Source organism: Myotis lucifugus, unplaced genomic scaffold (assembly GCF_000147115.1).
Source record: "Myotis lucifugus unplaced genomic scaffold, Myoluc2.0 scaffold_53, whole genome shotgun sequence".
Classification (NCBI taxonomy): domain Eukaryota; kingdom Metazoa; phylum Chordata; class Mammalia; order Chiroptera; family Vespertilionidae; genus Myotis; species Myotis lucifugus.
This window is the reverse complement of record NW_005871101.1, coordinates 2,039,272-2,062,773: the sequence shown is the minus strand read 5'-3', so window position 1 is coordinate 2,062,773 and position 23,502 is coordinate 2,039,272. Positions and strand designations below refer to the sequence as shown.

General features: G+C 43.7%; 1 protein-coding gene and 1 non-coding gene across 2 annotated transcripts in view; both read right to left on the bottom strand.

Annotated features, from left to right (window-relative positions):
• SLC7A14 (solute carrier family 7 member 14) overlaps positions 1-12,526 on the bottom strand; it is a 51,552-nt gene extending 39,026 nt beyond the window's left edge. The window contains 1 exon segment of the mRNA XM_023753915.1: positions 12,223-12,526. Within this exon segment, the coding sequence (XP_023609683.1) occupies positions 12,223-12,526 (304 nt within the window).
• A 10,432-nt stretch (positions 12,527-22,958) lies between these two features.
• LOC111826075 lies at positions 22,959-23,065 on the bottom strand. Its single transcript, XR_002829320.1, has one exon. It is a non-coding gene; the product is annotated as a U6 spliceosomal RNA (small nuclear RNA).
• Positions 23,066-23,502: the final 437 nt, after the last annotated feature.

Genomic DNA, 23,502 nt, shown 5'->3' with positions numbered 1-23,502 from the left:
CGGGGACAGGCTGCAGCCAGCAACTGTCCAGGAGGGTGAGACAGCAAATCTTCTGTCCAGGAGGGTGAGACAGCAAATCTTCTGTGGGCCTGGATTTGCTCCCCAAGGAGGACCTTCCCAGAGACATTAGAAACCCCTCCTAAGAGGGTGCCATCTTGACTTCTTTCTACATTAGGGCAACATGCAAGGAGGGTGGAGCAGGGCCAGGACCAAGGACTTAGGAGACTAATGGAGACAGTTTTTTGGGTATGAGGATATGGTTACCACTCCCGCTTCTAGTTCTTCTTGCTTCTCTGATACAACTGCCTCCACTTTCACCTCCCTCTTTTTTTCCCTACCCCTTTATACTCCCTGGCCTTCAAAACTCTAGGAGAATTTGGCCTTCCATAGGGAATAAGTATGAAATTTGTATGTTAAGGAGTGTTGCCACCTACTCTTCTATGAGATGGAAGGATGGTGTGCTTGGTAAATGACTGTGCACTGTACCTGCACAGAGCTGACAAGGACCTGCAGGTTACTGTTCTTCTTAAGAGTCTCACCTAGATGATCCTGGTGGATTGTCTCCAAGTGGGCAGCCCCTACTGGATGCAATGGCGATGGTGGCATTTTAGCTGACTTTTCTGCAAGATAACTCTAGTAAAGAGAACGGTGACTCCCTTGGATATGTTGGTGGCTTCTTGAAAGAGGAATTCCTCTAATGAAAATATTAAGTGCTCTTGACCGATTTATAATGTTGAGTGCTTTCACAGTGAAAACATTCTTAGAAACATTTGCAAAGGAGCAGGCATTCATATCTATGGTTCACATATAAAAGAAATTCATTAGATTGGTTATTTTCTTTAAAAGCTTAAGAAATTATTAAAGCTGGTGTATTTATAAAGTTTCAAGTGTAACACCACCTCATACCCAAATGAGTCATTTCCTTGACTCATTTGTTGGCTATTAAATTTATTCCAAAATAGAAAGTTCCTGAAGAGTTAATAAGATCTAATGATATGTTTGTGTGCATTTATGTATATGTGCATATACATCCAAAGTTATACATACATGTATACATGTGTTCAACTGCTCTGCAAGGGATTCTTTTAGAGGCCAGATCCATGAAAATGGCCGGTGGTGAAGTATAGTATGAAATGTTTGTAGTGCATATTTATATATATAAAAGCCTAAGTGACCGTCTGACTGTTCGACTGTTCATCTGGTAGCTATGACATGCAATGACCACCAGAGGGCAGACGCTCCAGCCAGTAGAGGAGGGAGCCCAATTCCTCGCGGAATTGGCTGTGGATTAGGTTGCTGCTGGGACACTGTTGGCCCTGAATCTGCTTCATCCACACCCTGGATCCAGAGATTGGTTTTGGCCTGATCCCTGCAGGCCAGGCCGAGGGACTCCACCGGTACACGAATCCATGCACTGGGCCTCTAGTTAACAAATAATTGCTTTTCACACATATACAGCCACTTAGTAAAGCACAGGCACAGGTTATCTCCAAGATGAATGCATTCCTTGAGTTGTTAAATCAAAGATTCCTCCATTGTTTGCTATCCCCTCTTCTTCATACAGCCCTATCCTTTGCACTATGATGGATATCTACACCGCCTCCCAATCCACAGGCTGTCATCACTGGGGTGGCTTTTTATGAGTGTTTCTGCAGCTTGTGACACCAGGGCTTACCCCTTCATTTCCTTGTGTAAGAAGTTGTTCTTTCTGTTCTATTCCTACTTCTTTGCCTGCAGTTTTAAAAAATATATTTTTATTGGTTTTTAGAGAGAGAGGAAGGGAGAGGAATAGAGAGACAGAAACATCCATGAGAGAGAAACATCATCGGTTGGCTGCCTCCTGCACGCTCCCTATTGGGGATCGAGCCTATAACCCAGGCATGTGCCCTGACTGAGAATTGAACTGGCAACCTCTTGGTTCATGGTTGATGCTCAACCACTTAGCCACATTGGCTGGGCTCTGCCCACATTTTTTCTTTCCCCATTATTGCTTCTTATTTTCCCTCTTTGTCTATAGCCATTTTAGAAAGCTCTGCCCTTAACTTTTTTCTCTGTGTATACCTTTTGCTTTGGTGATCTTACACCCTCACCAGGGCCAGTGGAATTTGCCAGGAGTTCCCTGATTTCCTTCATGGTCATAGTCCCTTAGTACCAGACTTTGGGCTTAGCAATGTGAGGAGAGGAGGGGCATGAGTGTTCAGAGCAGATGGCTTGGCACATGCAAAGCTCCTGATCTACCATGGCCGGCCAGTTAGACTCTATGCACCAAGTCTGCCTTGTATCAGGTGTCTGAGGCAAGGGCTGGTGCTTGGCATAACTTCTCTTTATGTGTTTCCATCAGCACTCCTGTCTCAAGTGGTTGTTCCATGGGCATTGTGCCTTGCCCATTTCATTGCACAGAGTTGAGGCTGCTTAAATATCACTTGTTCAGAGACAGTATTTTGTCATGGAACCCTGTTTAATTTCCTCATAGCACTGATCACAATTTGTCATTATTATCGGATTTCTTTGCTTATTTTCTGTGGCAGGCCTATCTGTATGTTTTGAAGTACAGCCTTTTGGAAGGGGATTGTCCAATAGAGATGACAATTCCTTTTGGGAAAATACTTTCAGAAGTAAAAGCATACTCTTTGCACAGGTTCATCTGGAGAAAGCGAGAGTAGGAGGCAGGCCTGCTGGGCCTTTTGCTGGGTCTACACCGAGAAGCCTCAGAATATGAACCAGGAATGCTCATCTGTGCTAAGGACACATCTAGCCTTGTTAGGTTGGAGGCCTGGCCAATAGTAGTGGTCAGAGTGGTAACAAGAGCAAACATTACTGAGCATTTGCTAGGCACACTGGTTATACTAAGCACTTCCTATACACAATTTTAATCTTATAAGATGGTTATGATGCAGACGCTAATAATATTTCCATTTACAGATGATGAATCCAAGATCTAGACAGGTTATCAGGACTTCCCAAACATTTCTACCTGGCAGAATACACTACATAATGATACTGTTTGTGTGGATATGGGAAGGAGGTCATGTGTAAGTGGTGAGGCTGCTCTCAGGTAAAGTGGACTAGCCTGGGGCCTCTGCCATCTCCCAGCTGCCCAGGGGACTGAGGGATCAACACCGTGGCACATCTGTAATTTTGGAAGCTCTAGGTTAAGTGATAAGTAGTAAATGGCAGAGCAGGGCTTGAAGATCAGGTACAGGGACTAATTGCGACATAGGGTTGATATGTGTGTGTGTGTGGGGGGGGGTGGGTGCGTTGGGGGTGAATTGAGACATTGGATCTTTCTTTACAATTTTATCCTCTTCCTGGGTTCTTTTTTATTACCCTAACTCATACAGGCAATGTAATCTAAATTCTTCATTTTGCAGAGGGAGAAATTGAGGCCAAGAGATGTGAATGACTTGCCCCGAGCTGCTGCAGGATGGAGCTGGGATTAGATCTCAGGTGTCCCGACTTGTGACCCAGGCCCTGTTATCTCTTGCTGCGATCACAGTTATGGCAGGTGTGCCTGTCTTGTTTCTGTGCATCGATGCCAAGCTCTTTGTCTCAGAGTCCTTTCCTGTGTTCTGCAGCTCCTTTGCCACCCTGAGCCCAGAGCAGGTGGCCAGTCCCTCCCGCAGGCACGCCAGGTGCTCCTGGTATTCACTGTCCACCCTGCTAAGGGCTGCAGAAGATGTAAAAGAAGCCCAGGTTCTCCTGGGTTTGCTGGAGGAAACTCATTTTCACAATAAGCGATTTTAGAAACTGGCAAGTTTCTATTACAGTGTGCTCACCTTCTCTGAACTGGTAACTGACATCCTTCCTACAGGGCTGTCAATCAGCCCTGGATAGAAGAGCTATAAGCACTTCACAACACCCTTCTCACTGCTGACAGGTACCAGAAAGGCACTGAACTTAGAAGTCATTTCCATGACCTCGGTTACAGAAGTTTTGAGCTAAAAAAGTGTTCTCCTAACCAATAGAATACAGTGAGCAACAGGATCTTTTGAAATCCCAATAAGAGCGAAGGTTTCCTTGACTCATTTGATTCCCTTTGGTGAGTTTTTGAATTTTGAGGGGTGTGTCTGCATGAAGCAGCGTCGGGGTAACAATCTCTGGAGCTCGGCAGAATTCAACTTAGACTTGGCCTTTGACACTGACTACCTCATGGCCCTGAACAAGCCACCTAATCTCTCTGAGCCTTAGTTTTGACATCTGCAAAGTGAGTATAATAATGGCACATATTTTGTAGGATTTGTTGGAAGGATTATGCACCTGGTGTTCATCTAGTGCCAGGCACACTGTAAGTCCTCAATGGTTTAGCCATTATGATTCGCCATAGAATGAAAACATTAATATCCAGCTAGCAGTGAGGGTGGGAGGATTAAATAAGGTGATGTATGCACAGTAGTATTTGCCTAATAATAGTAAAAACAATAGTAATAATAACAATATCAACATTTATTGAGTGATAATAAGTTATGACCTAAAGACTTTACAAACATCAGGAGTAGCTGGTATGATTAGTAAGAGTTCAACAAGAAGCTGTTTTATTTGGTCATGATTTTGGAGTTCCTGTCTTCCAGAGGCTTGAAGACTGGCATGCATCTGTTTACCGTTGCCCTTCCTCCCACACCCTCTCAATGTTTCTGTCTCTTCCACCTCCCAGTATGGTTAAGAGCAATTCTTAGATATGTTCTGGGGGAACCAATCAATGTAAATTTGTGGAATGAATGGTAAAATGTTGCTAAAAGACCAACCTTCCTGATGTTCACCTCTCTAATCTGATTTCAATTTAATGAGGGGAAAATGGTTTGTTCTTAAAAACAAAACAAGGAAGCTCACAAGACCAGCGTACACCGACTCGGAATCTTTAGAAATCTCCCCCAGTCATGAAAAATCCAACCTAGGATGGATACTGAAATGGGGAGACTGCTTAAGCTTTGTGAAGGCCCCCAGAGCCAGCCCAAGGAGGAGGTTGGGAAAGGCGTCTGCTTGAGAGGGCTCTGCTCCCCTTGTCACCTCCCCAGGGATTCATGGGCTCACCTGATGATGAATCAGAGATGCTAAAGAGCAAATGAGGATGGCAGGAAATATGAATTATAAGCCCTAGAGCTAAACCACAAACTAAGAGTGCCCCCAAAATACTACTTGGTGTGATTATTATTGCCTTTTAGACCCTGCTCATTGATTGCAACTTATTAATCCACATCTAATGAGAAATATTGGCTTGAAGATCTCAGAGGCAGCTTGCTGAAATGCAAGGCCATGGGTTTTGGAATCCTACAGACTGAGATTTCAGTTCTGGCTCCGCAACGAAATATCTGCCTGCCTCTCAGGAAGTTACTTTAACCTCTGACCCTTTGGCTCCTCATCTGAGAGCAGAACTAAAATTACCCCTCCCTTCACTGGGTTGGTGACATCGAAATAGGTGCAACATGATAGCACTGCATGCAGTGTCCTGCACACACAGGTTAGTTTACTCTTTTTCGAGGTGTTCCGTGAGGGTCCCCTATACTAGAGTTTTCTGTTTCTATGTTCATTTTCTATCACCAGAATGGTGTTGTAAATCTGTTACTCTAATGACATTATTTCAAAAGCATTCTTATTTATTATGTGTCTTTTCTCAGCTAGAAAGAGCATTTATCCTTTCCCCCTCAGCCTACCTCATCCACCCATGTTCAAATCCTCTCTATCCTAAGCTTCCTTTCCTCCACTGTTAGGGCCGAGCGCCTCATAATCTCTTGCCTGTTCCATACAATATGCATATCACCAGTTTCTCCACCTCTCTTCTCTCCCCACTGTTACTAAAGTACAGATCTGGTCATGCCACTGAGCTTCTCAGTGCCTACAGAATGATATCTAATCTTCTTGGCTTGGCACCCAAATCTCTCCTCTAAGAACCTGTTTTGTTTAGTAAATTATTTGGGTGGACCATTCTGTTTGGGAGATGATAGTCTTTGAAAAATTGCTAGGATTAACTTGGAGGGAGATAGAGATAAGCAAAACTCTCTGGATAAGATATGGACAAGAGTCTTAGGGCTTGACAGGAAGCAGGCTAAGGAGTTTGAGGGAGAAAGGCTGCCCATCAATGGGGCTGGAGGCAGGAGCCAAGAAGAGAGGGTTGGTGGACATTCTCTAAAGGCAGGAAGAATTGGAGTGTCCTATATTCAATTGTAAGCTTGCTGTCTGTTGGAATGGACTGCATTACATCTCCCATCTCTGGCCCAAACTTTCAATAAAGTCCACTGATCATACAGCCTTGCCTCAATGATACATGGGGGAGGAAGAATTGGGGTGTCATCTAGTTGGATGAAGAGGTGGAAAGGGTTATCAGGAAGTGAAATGCAGAGTGGAGACAGACACTCCATGGAAACAGAGATTTGGGGTTTGTAAAACTAGGAGAAAAGTAAGACTCACAACTCCATAGTTTTATTAAAGGGCTCTAGATTTTCTAATTGTGCATTATTGGGTATCAGAACCAATTTTACTTAAATATTTCAGGACAAATTCATCTCAGCAAACTGGAAGGCTTAGGGTTATGCATCCATTATAAATCTGGCATGACAGCCACTTTTTCTTTCTTTCCCCATCAACAGAACCTCTGAAATACTGGGGTTGGCAATATACCTAATGAGAAGACTACATTTCTTAGCCTCACGCCTCACTTTCTATGGCGAAGTGTCCAGCCAATGTAAGTAGTAGTTACAGGAAAAAACTTATCAGAAAGATTCTTATAAAGGGGACAGAAATGTGAGAAGTGACCTGCCCCAACTTTCTGTTCTCTTTCCTGGAACTCAGACATACTGACTGGAGCTCCAGTCTGTTTTGGATTCTGAGGTCACCCAGAGAATAGAAGCCGAGCATCTGGGTGGTAGAGCAGAAGGATCAAACAGCCCGAGTCCCTGGGACTGTGGGCCCCAATAGCAGCTACCCTTCAGATTTCTTTTACATAAAAGATAAGGGAAATTATCTCTCATTTTTAGTTCTCCACTGTATGCAATTAAACCTAATCTGAATCTGCTAATACAGTAGCAGAATAGCAAAGTGATTAAGGGGTGGGCTCAGGCTACTTTCACTGTTCCTTGCTCTGCCACCTCCTAAGCAGTAGTCTTAAGCAAGTTACCAAACATTTCAGAAGGCTCCATTTTTCATCTTTAATGGAGGATAAAAACACCACTTATCACACGGGGGTTTTGTGAGAATTAAGTAAAATAATGTGCTAAGTACTTAGAACTCTTTTGGTACACAGTAAGTGCTCAACAAATGGTAGTTATTGCTACTACTATTACTATTATTAGTACCATTATGCCATGGTTACTTGTCAGGTTTGGTGTTCATTCCATCAATAAGCTATGGGTCCTCTAGGGTAGACACAATTTCTTATTAATTTATGGTAGTGCTCCAGGACTGGTATATGATGGTACCCAAAACATCTTTATTGAACTCAATCTTATTATATTTTTGCCAACTGTTTCTTATGAGTAGATGATAAAAATTAGTGGTATTGTGCACTGGGATGGGGACCAATGCTGTGTACGCATACTGTTCATTTAATCTCTACCAAAAACATTTTAGATATGAGCTTGAAGAGTTATTATAGAAAGTGCATGAACTTAGGAGTCAATTAGATCTGTATTCTGCTCGAGTTTTAATTTTAATGATATGAAAAAAGAACTGGAAATAAAGCTGACCACCCCCTTCTCTAGTCCATGTTTCAGAAAAAAAATTATTAAATGATTTAAATTCATAGTCATGGTTGAAAGACACTATTTGCACAACAAATTTGAATTAAGATTCTATTATTTAAATTTCAATTTCTTCACATGTAAAGCTGGAGATGATAAAACATACCTTGAAGAGATATTATGAGTTTTCAATGTGATAATATATGGCAAGCTCCTAATACAGGGTTTGGCACAAAATAGTAATGACCATTTATTTGGTGCTACCTGTCAGGCATTGACCTGGCACTGTACATGTATCTCATTTAGTCTTCACAACTCTGTGAAGTTAAGTATTATTATGACCATTTTCAAAGTAGAGAACAGGCTCAGAGAAGTTATGAAACTTGCTCAAGTTTTCACAGGTCATCTGTGGCTGAGCCAGGTTCTAGTCTCAAATTAACATTAGTGATTACTGTACCACTTATGACATCTTAATTTCAAACATCCCACTCTTCAAGTTCATTTCTATCCTCTAGCACACTTTCTCAATATTTTTATTTCAATGATTTTCTGAACTCATTGAGAGCACCAATCTCCAGTGATCTTAACACTTCTTATGAATCACCACTACCCTCATGTTCTCATTTCCAACCTATATTGTGTGGTCCTGCACTAGTTCCAGCCTTAGAAAGCACTCCTAACCTCATTGCTTTTTTTCTCTCTGCCTGGAAAAAGTTAAACCTAGTTAATTCCAACTTTCCATTTACTCCATCCACTCTTGTAACCAAGCAGCTATTTATCCTGGAGATAAGTGCAGACAGTAGAGACTAACTCACTTTCAAATTTATGACCACAAATCTTGGTGATTGATTTTCCCCATTTTGGCATTGCATCTATCAGCAAAGGTGTTAGCTCTGTTTATCCTATCCTAGCAATATAAAGGTGAACACATGACCTAAGAAAAGCCAATTAGAATCTTTCACTGATATTTTATATGTGAACACTGGGTGAGGATGCCTTTTCGTTCAGGTTGTGATTTATAAAGATGAAGCCCTAGATCCAGCCATTGAGCCAATACATTTCTGATTGGTTGTGTTTGGCTACTGTGTCTTTAAATGAAAAGAGTTCTGATTAATAGAGACTTCAGAGCAGGGGCAGAGAAAATAGAGATGGAGGATTGGTTTAAGAACTATGTAGTAGGCAAAAGTGGTGGGACTTGTAATTGAATGCAAAGGGCTGAGGCAGAAAAGGTTGTACCAAGGTTTTTGTCTGGAATGAGAAGCAGAGAGAGAGAGAGAGAGAGAGAGAGAGCAAATGAATCTGGTTTGGAGGAAGAGGATATGTTTGGAACATGTTGAATTGAGGTATGTCTGGAACATCCAGATAGAAATGTTTGGTAGAGTTTGAAGCTTGGAAGATATGTATATGATTGAGATACGAATGGATAAAAGCATGGAAATACTGAAACCATGAGAGAGGACATAATCACCTTGCAGAGAGTGTAGAGTGGGAAACACCAACATTTAAGGAGCAAGTAGAGAAAGGGAAGTCATGAAGACTTTATAAGAATATAAAGTATAAGAACTTTATATTCTCACACAAAGTCAAGAGAATGTAAAATATCTTAAGATAGATGGCATGATTTTGTCAAATATGGCAGGGAGTTCCAATAAGATAAGTGCTGAAAAATATCTATAAGACTTGGCAAAGGGGATGCCATTGGTGACCTCAGTAAGGTTAATTTCATTAGATGGTGAGGGCAGATGCCAGAGAGCAGTGGGTTGAGGGATGAATCAGAGGAGTTAAGATCAATAAGGAGTTTGAATGGGAAGGGAAGGAGAAACATTGGAAGTTGCTAGAGGAGAATGTGAGCCTAGAAAGAATTATATTTTAGGATGAGAGAGACTTGATTAGGAACCTGTTGACAAGGAGATGTTGAGGACACAATTAGAGAAGGGGATTATTAAGAACAGAAAAGGATGGGGTTAAGGGCTCAAAGAATTGAGTTGTCCTGAAAGTGAGGACATTTTACCCTCTGAAACTGGAGGAAAAGTGGCAAGTGTGGGTGATTGCTAGGGACTTATTTGGTGGTAGAATATTTAAGGAGCTCATTGCAGATATATTCGAGGTATTAAGGTTTGTCTGCTCTAAGGGAAGAGATATGAACTGAGCAGTGAAAGTGCAGAAAAATCAATGAGAAGATTTGATAAAGGACAAGTGTAAGAACTCATGGGCTCAGCAGAAGGCGGATGGAGACCTTAACTTTGTGGCGTGCTCCTCTGTGGGGTTGAGTAACCTTTCCCAAGAACTCTTGTTCACCCGGGTGCAGACTTGGGAAGGCAGAGATCCTCAGTTACATTTTACTGGGTCTTTCAGAGGTTGATAATGGGAAGGAGTCAAAGGGTTTGGGGGAATTCTTGATAAGATTTAGGAGCAAGTGCAATAAGGGAATGAGCTACAGTCAGAGACAGGGGTTTTAGTTTAAGGTTCTTGAGGCAAAACTATTCTAGGTGATGACAATACCAGAGTGTATCCACAAGGGTAGTGGCTGATGTGGCACCAGTGGAGGTGAGGATCAAATTAACCACATGACCTCACTGAGTGCAAAGTTGGAAGAAGTGTGCACAATCAGGGCTCTTGGCACAGACTACAGTACAACGTGACTGGTCCAATCTTAGGTCCACCTGAGCAGTAGAAATGTCTAGGTTATATAGCACCCATGAGCACTGTGACGGGGGTAGGCTCCCAGTATGGGACTGGGCCTGTTTGGCTTCTAAATGTAATGTAGCATCATGAATGAAAAGATGTGGGTGATTCATTCATGAGAACCATCATGATTTGGGGGCGTGGGCCATAACAGGATGAATCTAGAGGAGAATGTGCAGCCTGCATTAACTGGGAAGGACTCTTAGCTGTCTGCCCTATAGTCTCTGTAGGGCCCTCTGGTTATATGTCTGCCTTTATTCCTACCATTGCTAGTCTGCTCTATATGCTAACACTTTTAAATCTATAAATTAATGGTAAAAATCTGGCACTGTCTCCCAAATAATTTTTTTTTTTGCCAAATAAGTTTGAAAATGATTGCAATCAGGTTAACAGAATTTCAAATATTCATGAAATTTATCTAGGTGAATAATTTATTTTCATCTATAAGGAAAAATCCTTTGTTCTGTAAGAACCTCAATTATTGGGATATTCATACACATTAGAGGATGACTTTAGAAAAGGAGATAGTGATAAAACCAACAGGGAAGTAAGCCATGACAGGAGACAGATGAAATCAGTCTGGAAATATTTCCCTCATCAAATAAAAAAGGTGTCAAATATAAACTAGTGAACTTTCTTTTTTTTTAATTTTATTGATTTTTTACAGAGAGGAAGGGAGAGAGATAGAGAGTTAGAAACATCGATGAGAGAGAAACATCGATCAGCTGCCTCCTGCACATCTCCCACTGGGGATGTGCCCGCAACCCAGGTACATGCCCTTGACCGGAATCGAACCTGGGACCTTTCAGTCCGCAGGCCGACGCTCTATCCACTGAGCCAAACCGGTTTCGGCAAACCAGTGAACTTTCTGGTTGCATGTTTCTAGTCTGTGCATTCCAAGTGGATGAAGACCATGTAGTCGGGATATGAAAAATTAATGCATAACTTGTGATGGCATGTATTAGCTCACAGACCTCCCAATATAAGTTAGCATTCCTACTCCTCATGACACATTTGAAAAGAACATGACATTCACCCCTTCGTGGATTGAACCACATGATCTACCTCATGCTTTTGCATTGTAACTATCAAGAAGCAGAATGCTTTCCTTTTCCTTCTCGTTCAAGTTGTCCATTGACCTGTCTCTGGCATTCTGGGAAGGTACTGTGTGGATCACAACTCAAAAGAAGAGGAGGGAAAGGAAATAGAAAAACCATTTCACAGATGATAAATCCTAAGCCTGGTATCTCATTTAAAAAACCCAACAAATAATGAGTTTTATGATTCAAACCCAACAAATAATGAGTTTTATGATCCTTTCTCCAGGAGAGAGAAAAGCTCTAGAAAAGCTACTTTGTAGAAAAGCAACTCTGTAGAATATCAGTCTGTGGTGGAAGATGTACTTTGTGAGTCTCACAATGGCTTTGTATTTCTAGCCTGGTTTTCTCCTGCTTGGGAGTCATAGTACCAGTTTGAGGTTCATCAAATCCTAATCATATCATATTTACTGACTTATTTTGCTACTCTTCCTATCCTTTATTTATAATGATATCCTAGCTGTATTCACTCCCTTCCCTATAAAAGGACCAACATCTCTTCCAATGGACATGGCAGGGAATAAGAAGTTGAAAGATGGTTTGGCACCAGAATAATTATTTGTATCAAAAAGCAGTGGAAAAGGTAGTTATTACATTTGAATCAAAACTTATCCCTGAACTCCTGGCAGTCCAGGCACAAAGGAAGCATGAAGACCACTTCTCTGTCACTTCCTACATCTCACCACTAAATACTCTAGAACTGTGGGATGAACAGTAATAGGTCTGCAAGCATGCTTTCCACAGGCCTTCTGCTGCACGAAGACCCTTACCTGATAATATGGATGCAACAGCTGCAATGATGAAGGACACAATGACACCAGGTCCTGCCATCTCCTTGGCCACCAGGCCAGAAACCACGTACATCCCTGTGCCCACGCAACTGCCAACGCCAAGTGAGATGAGGTCCACGGTGGTGAGCACCTGGGCTAGCTTGGTACCATGTGCTGTGGTGCCCCCTGTTCCCTCCAGCATGGACTCCACCGGTTTGGTGCGCAGGATCCTGGAGTGCATGGCATACCAGGAAGCCCCCCACTGTACCCGCCGGGGGTCCAGGGAGGCGAGGAAGCCACTCATCCTGAGTAGTAGGGGTTCTGGTGAAAGTCAACTGATGGAAGAGGGCTATGGAAGCCTCAGTGGCTGCTTCTGGAACTCATTTAGTGCACAGGGATCTTCTTTTTAGGAAAGGTCCAGAGGGACCCAAAGCAGCCTTTTCCTGGGCATGAATGTCTGCAGAAAGAACACAAAAAAAGAGAAGATGAGACTCAATGGGAAACAAACCATGGCTTGGAGGGATGGTTGGAGGTCCATGTACTATGCTGTGAGAGCTGGCCTATCCTGTGTACTCATATGTAGGAAGGCTTCATTCCCCACTTGTATCCCCTCCAGTCCTGAACGACAGTCTGTAGTTTGCACTGTGTTGCACAGTTGTTTGGAAGATCGTGGTTTGAGTCAGGGCACTGTCACTTACTCCTCTGGGGCCTTATGTAAGTTGCTTCACTTTTCTGTACTTGGGTTTCAACTGTACAAGGAGGATAATAAAGTCTGCCTAGTGTTTATGTGAAGATTAAGTTGAGGTGTGTCTGAAACATGCTTAAGACAATGCCTGGCACATGAAATGTGCTCCTCTGTTCAAACTTTAAGTATTTTTTACCTGGCTTGGCCAAGAGTTGGTCTGTGATTCTGGGGCATATCCTTTGGGGGACACAATATCCTCATTTTTCACATAAGGATGTAAAATTAGACCTCTGACTCTCAAGAGGGCCAGCGCCATTCCGTGGGATTGTTTTGGAACCTTGCTCTCAAATGAAATAAAAAATGTTTCTTGTGTTGCATACACCCAAATATATTTCTTAATGAGCACATATTAGTCTAACCAGGAAAATACAAACAAAGAAAAATAAAGGTTAGTAAAACATTTCACAATTATTCTAATTTTTTAACATAATGAATGATGAGCATAGTTCTAATTTATCCATCCTTATTCATACAATATATGAATTAAAGTAACCAACAGTTCCACTATTACGAATGAACAGTATAATCCAGGTTTTCACTTGACCAAGTGAAAAATATTTTGAACATTGTTTTGCTCTCACAGATTGAGGATGGGGGAGTGGTCCTGGAATTTGATGATGGGCCCCAGAGATGCTGAATGTGTGGGAATAGGTGAAAATTCTGGTTATGATGATCTGAATCTAAAACCTAACTTTGTTTTACATATGAACACATGGGATTTTGGGGGAAGGTCAGTTTTAATATACAAGTTCATTGAACTTTTCAGGAAGGCAACTATAGGATAAATTGAAGGAAGATCGTAATTTCTTTAGTTTGGAACTTAAGAGTTCTTCACCATTTCAGAACACCAGTGCCCCTGGCAATGTTACCATGGTACTGCCTCTCCCACCGCACATGTGGAATAGCCTGCCATTTGGAACTGGCCCATGTGTAGTATTTCTTCATGTAGTGCATGCATCTGACAACCTCATTTGGACATGCTTGAGTGTTTACATAGTGAAATATGTTATATACAGGCAGTTTATCCATGAATTTTGCTTCAGGATGTTAAAGAGGGGTGTGGCCAAATACTTATCACAAAAGAGAGGTATTGGGTCTGATAGAATTAACAACTATTGTATTATATGATTTCAAAAGTGTTGTCAAGTTAGAAAATGCAAAGATTATATGAAGCTATTTTCTTTGGAAGCCAGAAGTGGTAAAAAATCCTATAAAGAAAAATTTAAAGTATAGCTGGATATTTTATTGTGCTGATAGGCCTAGGACATTTACATTTATAAGTACCAGCCCATGTGATATACTAATATTAATGAATACTACTTAGTACTTAATGTAACCCTTGTTTGTCTCTAAAGCCTCCGCAAACAGCACCTAATTAGGAGTTGGGTGATTACCCCACTGGTTAAATTTTCTCCTAGACTTGACAGTATTGCTCCATGATGTGTTTTAATTAAATTTTAAAAAATGTATCTTTATTGTTGAAAGTATTAAAGATGCCCCCCTTCCCACTCCCCCACCCCCATTGACCTCTTCTAGCCCACCCTTGGCCTTCACCACACTATTGTCTGTGTCCATGGGTTATGCATATATGCATATAAGTTCTTTGGTTAATCTCTCCCCCCACTCCCCACACCCCCCTCACTCCCACCTTCCCTCTGGGATTCATTAGATTGTTCCATGTTTCTATGTCTCCGGATCTATTTTGTTCATCAGTTTATTTTGTTCTTTAGGTTTGTTGTCCATTAGTTATGCTTATTGCATATAAGTTCTTTGGTTAATCTCTCCCCCCACTCCCCACACCCCCCTCACCCCCACCTTCCCTCTGGGATTCATTAGATTGTTCCATGTTTCTATGTCTCCGGATCTATTTTGTTCATCAGTTTATTTTGTTCTTTAGGTTTGTTGTGTTTTAACTCTTAACAGTACCTTAGGTGTCAATACAGTTTGATAGTGCCACTTTATATGCCAGAGTCATTTAAAAGCCTAGACTCTAGGCCCTAGAGTGTCAGTATTCTTTTATTTATTTTTTTTCACATTTCTAGATTTGTGAGAAAATGTGTCACATGTATACCAGGGAAGCTGCAAGAACAACTGCTTTGCTTGCACTCTTGTGGGGAAATTCAGTATTATCTGTTCTAATTTCAACTCAGCCAGCATATATTGAACATCTATTATGTGTCAGGCATTGTGTTAGGTTTAGGTGTGTGAAGATGTGGTACCGGTTGTCATGGAGCTTCCCATCTAGAATGGGAGGTGATGGAGAGCCAAATCACAATGCAAAGGCGGTCATTTGTTTGTTTATTTTTCTGGAAAGTCTTTTTTTCCCCCCCATTACAAAGCATAGCATGACTTCTTTTTTTTTCTGCAGAAAAATCACACAGTATAAACAATGACATTGAGTGAGGAGAGACAAGGCAATACAATACTCAGGTAGACAAATAGAACCAGATGGTTCAAGAGAAGAGTATGGGTTGAATTGTGATACCCTCAAATGAATATGTTGAGACTCTAATCCCCAGGACCGCAGAATGTGACCTTACTTGGAAATAGAGTCATTGCGGATGTAATTAGTTAAGATGAGGTCATACTGGAATAAGATGGGCACCTAATCCAATTTGACTGGTGTCCTTATAAAAAGAGATTTGGACATAAAGCCACACACACACAGAGAGAACAAGATGTGAAGATGAAAGCAAAGGTCAGGGTGACACATCTATAAGCCAAGGAACACCAAGGATTTCTGGGAAACCACCACAAGTTAGGAGAGAGCCATGGAACAGATCCTTCCTCACAGCCCGGGGAAGAAACCAACCCTGCCGACACCTGGATCTCAGACTTCCAGCCTCCAGAATGTGAGACAACAAATTCTGTTGTTCAAGCTTGTCGTACTTTTTTACAGCGGCCTTAGCAAATGAATACAGGCTACAAAGGAAATCAAACAGGGTGATGAAGGGGTGAAGGAGTCTCTGTGGTCACGACATTGTCTCCTGAGTGATGAAAAGGAGCCAGTCATGCCAGGTGTCACTCTTCTTGCAGGGGGGTCCACAGGCAAGAGCCAGAGTGGCTGTTCTGGAACTGAGACTTGGACAGGGGGACGGGGAGGATCTAAGTGCTATGTAGAGCTTTACGTGTGTTGACTAATTTAATCCTAGCAACAAATCTGCCTTATAGATGAGGCAGTGGAGGCAGGGAGAGGTCCAGTAACTTCTCGGAAGTCACCCAGCCCATAAAGGCAGAGCAAGCACTTGGCTCTGGGGTGTCCATTGCAGAGCTCCTGTCCTCACTCTTGGCTCTCCTGCCTGAGGTGTGCAGGGTCAGACTGTTGAGTGTCTCACAAACCAAGATGAGGGGCTTGAATTTACTCTAGATTCAGTGCAAAGCCATTGGAGGGTTTTATTCAGGCAAGTGACATGATGTGATGTATATTCTTTATTCTTTGTTTGTTTGTCATTCCTCATCCAAGGATATTTTTTTCCATTGATTTAGAGAGTGGAAGGAAAAGATGGGGGGTAGGAAAGAGTTGGTTGGTTGCCTCCCACAGAAGCTGGGAATCGAACCCGAAACCCTTTGGTTCGCAGGTCGACGCTCTAACTACTGAGCAAACTGTCCAAAACAATATCATTTATATTCTTAAAAGCTCATTGTAGCTGTACATTGTAGCTGCTGTGCGAAGTTAACTGAGGAATCATGCGTGATGGTAAGTTAGTCCCAAGACAATGTACAAAGGTGAGTGAGGTGTGCACCTCCTGCTGAGGGAGGCTGTGGTTCTCCATCCTGGCTGCACAATGGAATTACCCAGGGATCTTTCACAAACACTGGTACCTGCCCCAACCTCAGAAACCCCAACTTAACTGATCTAGATATAGGGACTTGTTAAAGCCCCCCCAGGTGATTCTAGCAAGGCAGAGTTGGGGTCTACTGCCCTCCACCACCAGTTGTGACTGAAGTGCTGGGTGTGGAAAACCAGATACTGCCTGTGATGGTTGATTTTATGTTTCAGCCTGACTGGGATTAGGGATACCAGTGGGTAAAATATTATTTTTGGGGTGTGTGTGAGGGTGTCTCTGGAAGAGATTAATGTTTGAGTTTCTAGACTAAGAAGATTGCCCTCATCAGTATGGGTGGTTATTCAATCCATTGAGAACAAAAAGGCAGAGGAAGGGTGAGTTCCTGGTTCTGCTTGAGTGTACACATCTATCGTCTCCTCTCCTTGGACATTGGTGCTCCTGGTTCCTTTTGGAGTCAGACTGGAACTTACAACACTGGTCCCTCCTGATTCTCAGGCCTTCAGACTCAGCCTGAAACACAATGCCGACTTTCCTGGTTCTCTGGCTTGCAGACAGCTAATGGTGGGACTTCTTGGCCTCCATAACATGGGAGCCAATGCCTCTAATGAATCACCTCATCTGTATCTGTATACATCCTACTGATTCTGTTTCTCTGGAGAACCCTAATACATTGCCATTTTCCCCATGGGGCCACAAGTCGGACAGGTCCTTCCGGTTTCTCTCCCTGGGCAGGCGGCTGGGCTTCTAGGCAGCTGATGTCTGTTGACAGTGATGACAGAGGCTGTGCTGTCTAGAGACATCCTCTGGGATACTTGTCCTGACCAGCCTTCATCACACACTTTCAGAAGGACACTGAGAAATGAACCAGGCTTGGTGGAGAGGTGATGGTTTCTATTGAATAGACAATTAAGAACCGTGGTGAAGAAAACTCAAGTAGAACAACAGTAGAGATGGCGAGGATTCCTCCCCGACTCTGACTCTGTCTTTTCTTCCGAGCGCTTGCTTTACTGATGCAAGCAGGGGCTCAGGGCATTTCCTGTCCTGGTTGGAAATTTAACCGGAGAGAACAAAATGTACAAGAGAAAACATGCTTCTCAGTGACTATTGGCAATATCCATATTCATTACCCCCAGATTATGTTCATCAAAGACAGTTTTGGAAGCTCATTGCTGTAGTGTTTCCAGGATGAGTAATGAATGTGCATTGTGCTTTCTCCAGCACTTTAATTCCAGTTTCTCAAAATACTTCGCAGCTTTACCTGAGGAAGGCTTACAAGGCCTCCGGGAGAAGAGAGTCATCACTGTGGTGTTTGCTGGGTGCTTGAGGGTTCAGCGGGTTCCAAGGATAATGACGGTAAGAGCAGGTTTGGGTCAGGATGAAAATAATTACAGCTTAGAAGTTCACTGAGGTAGGATTATCGAATTAGGTTGGAGTTGGCCGGAGAGGAGAGGAGAAGAGAGGACAGGAGAGGAGAGGAGAGGAGAGGAGAGGAGAGGAGAGGAGAGGAGAGAGGAAGGAAACATGCCGGGAGCCGGTCCATCCTTGCTGTTTCAAGGGACCTGGCATATATGGCATACTGTTCTTAATATGTTTGCTCACCTTCTTGGCGCCATGTGTTTTAACCAAGGTCACCTCTCCGAGAAATGTTGTTTTCCCAGGTGGGGATTTTTCCCTGAGGTTAGGGGGAGATACAACCCCTTAATTAAGTGCCAGGCGGGTAGTTAAGCTACATAATCTTTACTCCCTGGAATGGAGATAAGAAACGCCCTAACCTTTGTAATAGAAATTGACAGGATTAAAATCGGCTGGTATAAATACGGATGTATCAAGACAATAATCATCAGATCCTCATCAGATCCTCATCAGATCCTCATCAGATCCTCATCAGATCCTAACCAGAACCTAGCCAGAGAACATGGCAAAAGATCCTGGACAGAACCTGGCTACAGAACTTCACTGGAGAACCTAGACAGAACATGGCAAAAGAACCTGGTGACTGAACCTGGCTGGAGAACCTGGCTGGAGAACCTAGCGAGAGAACATGGCACCAGAACTTGGTTGGAGATCCTGACCAGAACTTGGTTGGAGTTCCTAACCAGAACTTCGCTGGAGATCCTGGAGGGAGAACCTCGCTATGCTGATGAACTGAAACCAGTTTCCATTTCATTCCTTCTTCGCCTACTCCGTCCACACCTTTGGGGACCCCTGGACCCGTTGGGGTTGGACCCCAACAATTGGCGCCCGAACAGGGACTCTTAGGTAAGCCCCCCCATTCCCCTAGGTAAGCACCCCACTCTCGGGACGGATAGGACTCCACTGTAGAAAAAGGGTGGATAGTCTTCACCGACTCCGTCCACACCTTTGGGAACCCCTGGAACAGGATTCCCCTAGGTAAGCCCCCCCCATTGAGAACCCCCACACTCGGGACGGATAGGACTCCATCAGGGTGCTGCAGACCCCCCTATAGAGGATAAGTAGGGTAAGAAGGTGGATAGTACAGAACTTAGATTGAGAAGATGTGCCGTACTGAGTCCAAAGAAAGAAGACTCTGTATTGATCTTTTAACACATATGCTTGCTAGCAGAGGAGTTAAGGTTACTCCCAGTCAGACGGAATGTTTTATACAAGAAGTATGTCCATGCTTTTCTGAGGAAGGAAAGGTGCCGGAAAGGTAAATGTAAAGGCATGGGAGAAGGTAGGCCCAAGGAGCCTTATCCTTAACCCCACTGCAGCCTTTCCACCCCGGAAAAGTGCAGGATTGGCAAGCTATCCCTGGGGTGATAGATCAGGACTCAGGTAATAGCGGAAAGCGCCAATCCTACTCTTAAAATGGATACAAGAGAGCATTTGGGGTTTTTCTTTTTAATGCCTGCTTTGGATTGAGTAAATGCATTACGTGTATCACCACAATGGGCCCAGAGAAGCTCCTTGTCCCATCGTTCCAAAGACTTAGAGTTGCCCTGATGACAGAAAATCAGAAAAAAGAAGAAAAGAAAGGCTATGCAAGGGACTGAGGTGCCAAGATGGGGTCAGCTGAAGAAGTTAACAACTGAGGCCCAACAGATGGTAGAAAAGCAAGAAGTGGAAGCTACTCTCTCAGCCAAGTCCGAGGACTCTGGGTAAATCAGCAAAAGAAACTTTCACTTAGCAGAAACTCACTTATTTCGTCAAATGGAAAAACTTACAGGAGCCTGGAAGGGACCTGATGTACTTTTAACCTGGGGGAGAGGAGATGCTTGTATGTTTCCACAGGATGCAGACTCACCTGTGTGGATTCCAGACCGTCTAATCCGACCTTATGTCACACGACCCTCTATCTCCTCCTCATCCTCCTCCTCCCCGGTATCATCCATATCGTCTGACCCAGAGGGCACAGCTGACTCCTCCCCGGACACCGACACCACCATCAAGCACGACCCTGATGGACCCTTTGATGCAGCCCTTCAACTCGCTGATGCTTCGGGAAGCCCGTCGCCAATGGCTGCCCGCTAGCCAGATCAACAAGGACAACCAAACCCCCGACTTGAGGACAGCTGAAATCCCTTGACTGAAGAGGCCAGCAACCTTCTACAAGAACAAGGTTCCTTGTGCACTCCATCCACTATGTTTATAGCTATGCTCGCTATCATTGCTTGTCAGTCTTCTTCTGAGTCTTAAACAACCCAATCTGAGAGGTGGCCGCTGATTTACATGCGCTATCATTTAAAAAATAAAAAAGGGGGAATTTGCCGGGAGCCGGTCCATCCTTGCTGTTTCAAGGGACCTGGCATATATGGCATACTGTTCTTAATATGTTTGCTCACCTTCTTGGCGCCATGTGTTTTAACCAAGGTCACCTCTCCGAGAAAGGTTGTTTCCCCAGGTGGGGATTTTTCCCTGAGGTTAGGGGGAGATACAACCCCTTAATTAAGTGCCAGGCGGGTAGTTAAGCTACATAATCTTTACTCCCTGGAATGGAGATAAGAAACGCCCTAACCTTTGTAATAGAAATTGACAGGATTAAAATCGGCTGGTATAAATACGGATGTATCAAGACAATAATCATCAGATCCTCATCAGATCCTCATCAGATCCTCATCAGATCCTCATCAGATCCTAACCAGAACCTAGCCAGAGAACATGGCAAAAGATCCTGGACAGAACCTGGCTACAGAACTTCACTGGAGAACCTAGACAGAACATGGCAAAAGAACCTGGTGACTGAACCTGGCTGGAGAACCTGGCTGGAGAACCTAGCGAGAGAACATGGCACCAGAACTTGGTTGGAGATCCTGACCAGAACTTGGTTGGAGTTCCTAACCAGAACTTCGCTGGAGATCCTGGAGGGAGAACCTCGCTATGCTGATGAACTGAAACCAGTTTCCATGTCATTCATTCTTCGCCGACTCCGTCCACACCTTTGGGGACCCCTGGACCCGTTGGGGTTGGACCCCAACAGAAACAGAGGATAACAAAATGGTAAACAATCCCTAATCATTCCTTCCTGATTTTGCAAATACACTGAGGGATTACAGAAATCCCTTTATGCCACTCCCATGAGTAATCGTCCAGCCTGTGCTGAAACATTTGGAGCAGCAGGGAACCTTGGCTGGACAGTTAGGATGGCTACAGAATTCTTCTAATCAATGTCCTCTGGAGAGGCCTGGCTACAGTTAGAGTGCAAGGTGCCTGGTTTGATGAGGCCCACCTGGTGACTGCAGGGTCAGAAGGAGCCTTCTGGGGCTCCTGCACTAACCCTTCTCCCCTCCAGCCTCACTGCTTTTCCTGCTCTGGGCTGAGCTCCTGGCTCCTTTAAGGACAGAATTCAGCACCCAGGTTCTCTGGGTTCAAATTCTAGCTCTGCTCTTACTAGCTAAGTGACCCTGGGCAAAGCCTCTATATGTTCCAGTTTTGCCATCTATGAGATGGGATAGTAAGGGTACCTAGCTCACAGGTGGTGTAAGGAGCGAAGGAGGTAATCCGTGTGAAGCTGTCAGCCCAGGGCCTGGCACAGCGTGTGTGAGTGCTATGGGAGCATTAGCTCAAACTACTCTGCTCTGGCACCTGGCCAGGTCGCTTGGTCCGCTGCTGCTGACACCCTCTCCCACCACCTCTGCCTCCATAGGCAGCTCTCAGAGGACCCCTGGCCTGCTGCCCAGTCCTTATCCAGGGCTTTTCTTTGCTGAAACTCCCCTGAGTTTCTTCTGAACGCCCTGGTATTTTCACTGCCTGGGACTCATGCTCACCCTCCCCCACGTTTGCAGAGAGTGGCTTTCTCCCTCCCTGTGTTTTATCTAAAGAGGCATCGCAGCAGATTTGCTTGGGCCCTTGGGGGTTATACCTCCTCTCATTCTTCTATACTCTTGGCTTTTCTGCCCAAGATGCACACACACCATCGGGTGGCTGGGACATGGTGGGTTCACCTATAGTCATCACTGTATCCCTGAAAGCATGACCCCCTTCTGACCTTCGTACCTGTGGCTCACTCAGCCAGAGTCTTTGATGGCAGAGGCTCTGCTGAGGTCCTTGCTTCTGTTGCTCTTCTAGTCCTTCTGAGCTTGCCAGATAAGGCTCTGTGTTCGCCTGTGGCCCTCACTGTGGATGTACTGGCCTGTCAGTCACGCTGACCTTACACTGGTGGTCAGATACAGGTCAGGTGTGTCTGAATCTCAGGGTCTGCCCAGCCCTAACAAAGCACCCTAGTAAATTGAATTGAGATCTGTGGCCTGGGAACTCTCTATTGTTGTGCCCTGTTTTGCTCTTTGTATCTGTACAAATGAGGGCTAATCTGCTTACAGGAAAAGCCTTTAAGTTTTTGCAGACAACTGTCGTATCTCTTGGAGTCTTATCTTTCCCAGACTAAACATCTTCAGTTCTTCAGTGACCAGCAGTGTTTTACATGTTTCAGATTCTAGTCCAATCACATTCTGATTTGTACATGGGCAGCTCGCAGTTTATTATGCTTGGCATTTCTGGACCATGACAGAGTGGTTGGGAAGATGTCTTGCTCTGTGTGTGTGTGTGTGTGTGTGTGTGTGTGTTTGTGCGCGCGCGCGCGTGCAAACTCTTAAATCATACAATGTTGGTGCCTGACAAATTCACTCTGATATACAATTGGCTTAAAAGCCAGGGTTTCTGATTTCCCAGATTACTGATCTCCCCAGTTATATCTTTGCTAAGTGTTTGATAGATCAAACCCATCTCAAGTGTTATTATTCTTTTTTTAAAATATGTAACGCTTCACGAATTTGTGTATCATCCTTGCACACGGGCCATGCTAATCTTCTCTGTATCGTTCCAATTTTAATATATGTGCTGCCGGAGCGAACACTCAGGTATTTTTTGATCACCCACCATATTACTTAACAATGTAATAACTGCTAGTCCATTTATATTGCGTGTGGAATCTCAGATACAGCTGGCTTTGGTTTGCTTGGAATGGCTTTAAAGGTGAGTTTGAATCTATGACAACTGAGTGGCTATGCAAAAGAGATCATACCAATTCATCTTCCTTTTTCAAAGCTTGTTGTTTCTTTGTTTCTAATAAGTTATTGAGTGCTTTAGTCAGCTTTTGTAGTAACAAACAACCTCAAATTTCATAAGTCACAGCAATGACATTTATCTCTTGCCATGACTCTGCTCCAGGCTGTGGAGTGGCTTCAGGTCCTTTTGTCAGTCTGGACTGCGAGCCTCCACATGTCTGCTCATTCTGGATTCAGGCTGGAGGGCAGGCTCTACCTGACACGTGTGGTTCTCTCCTGGCTCAGG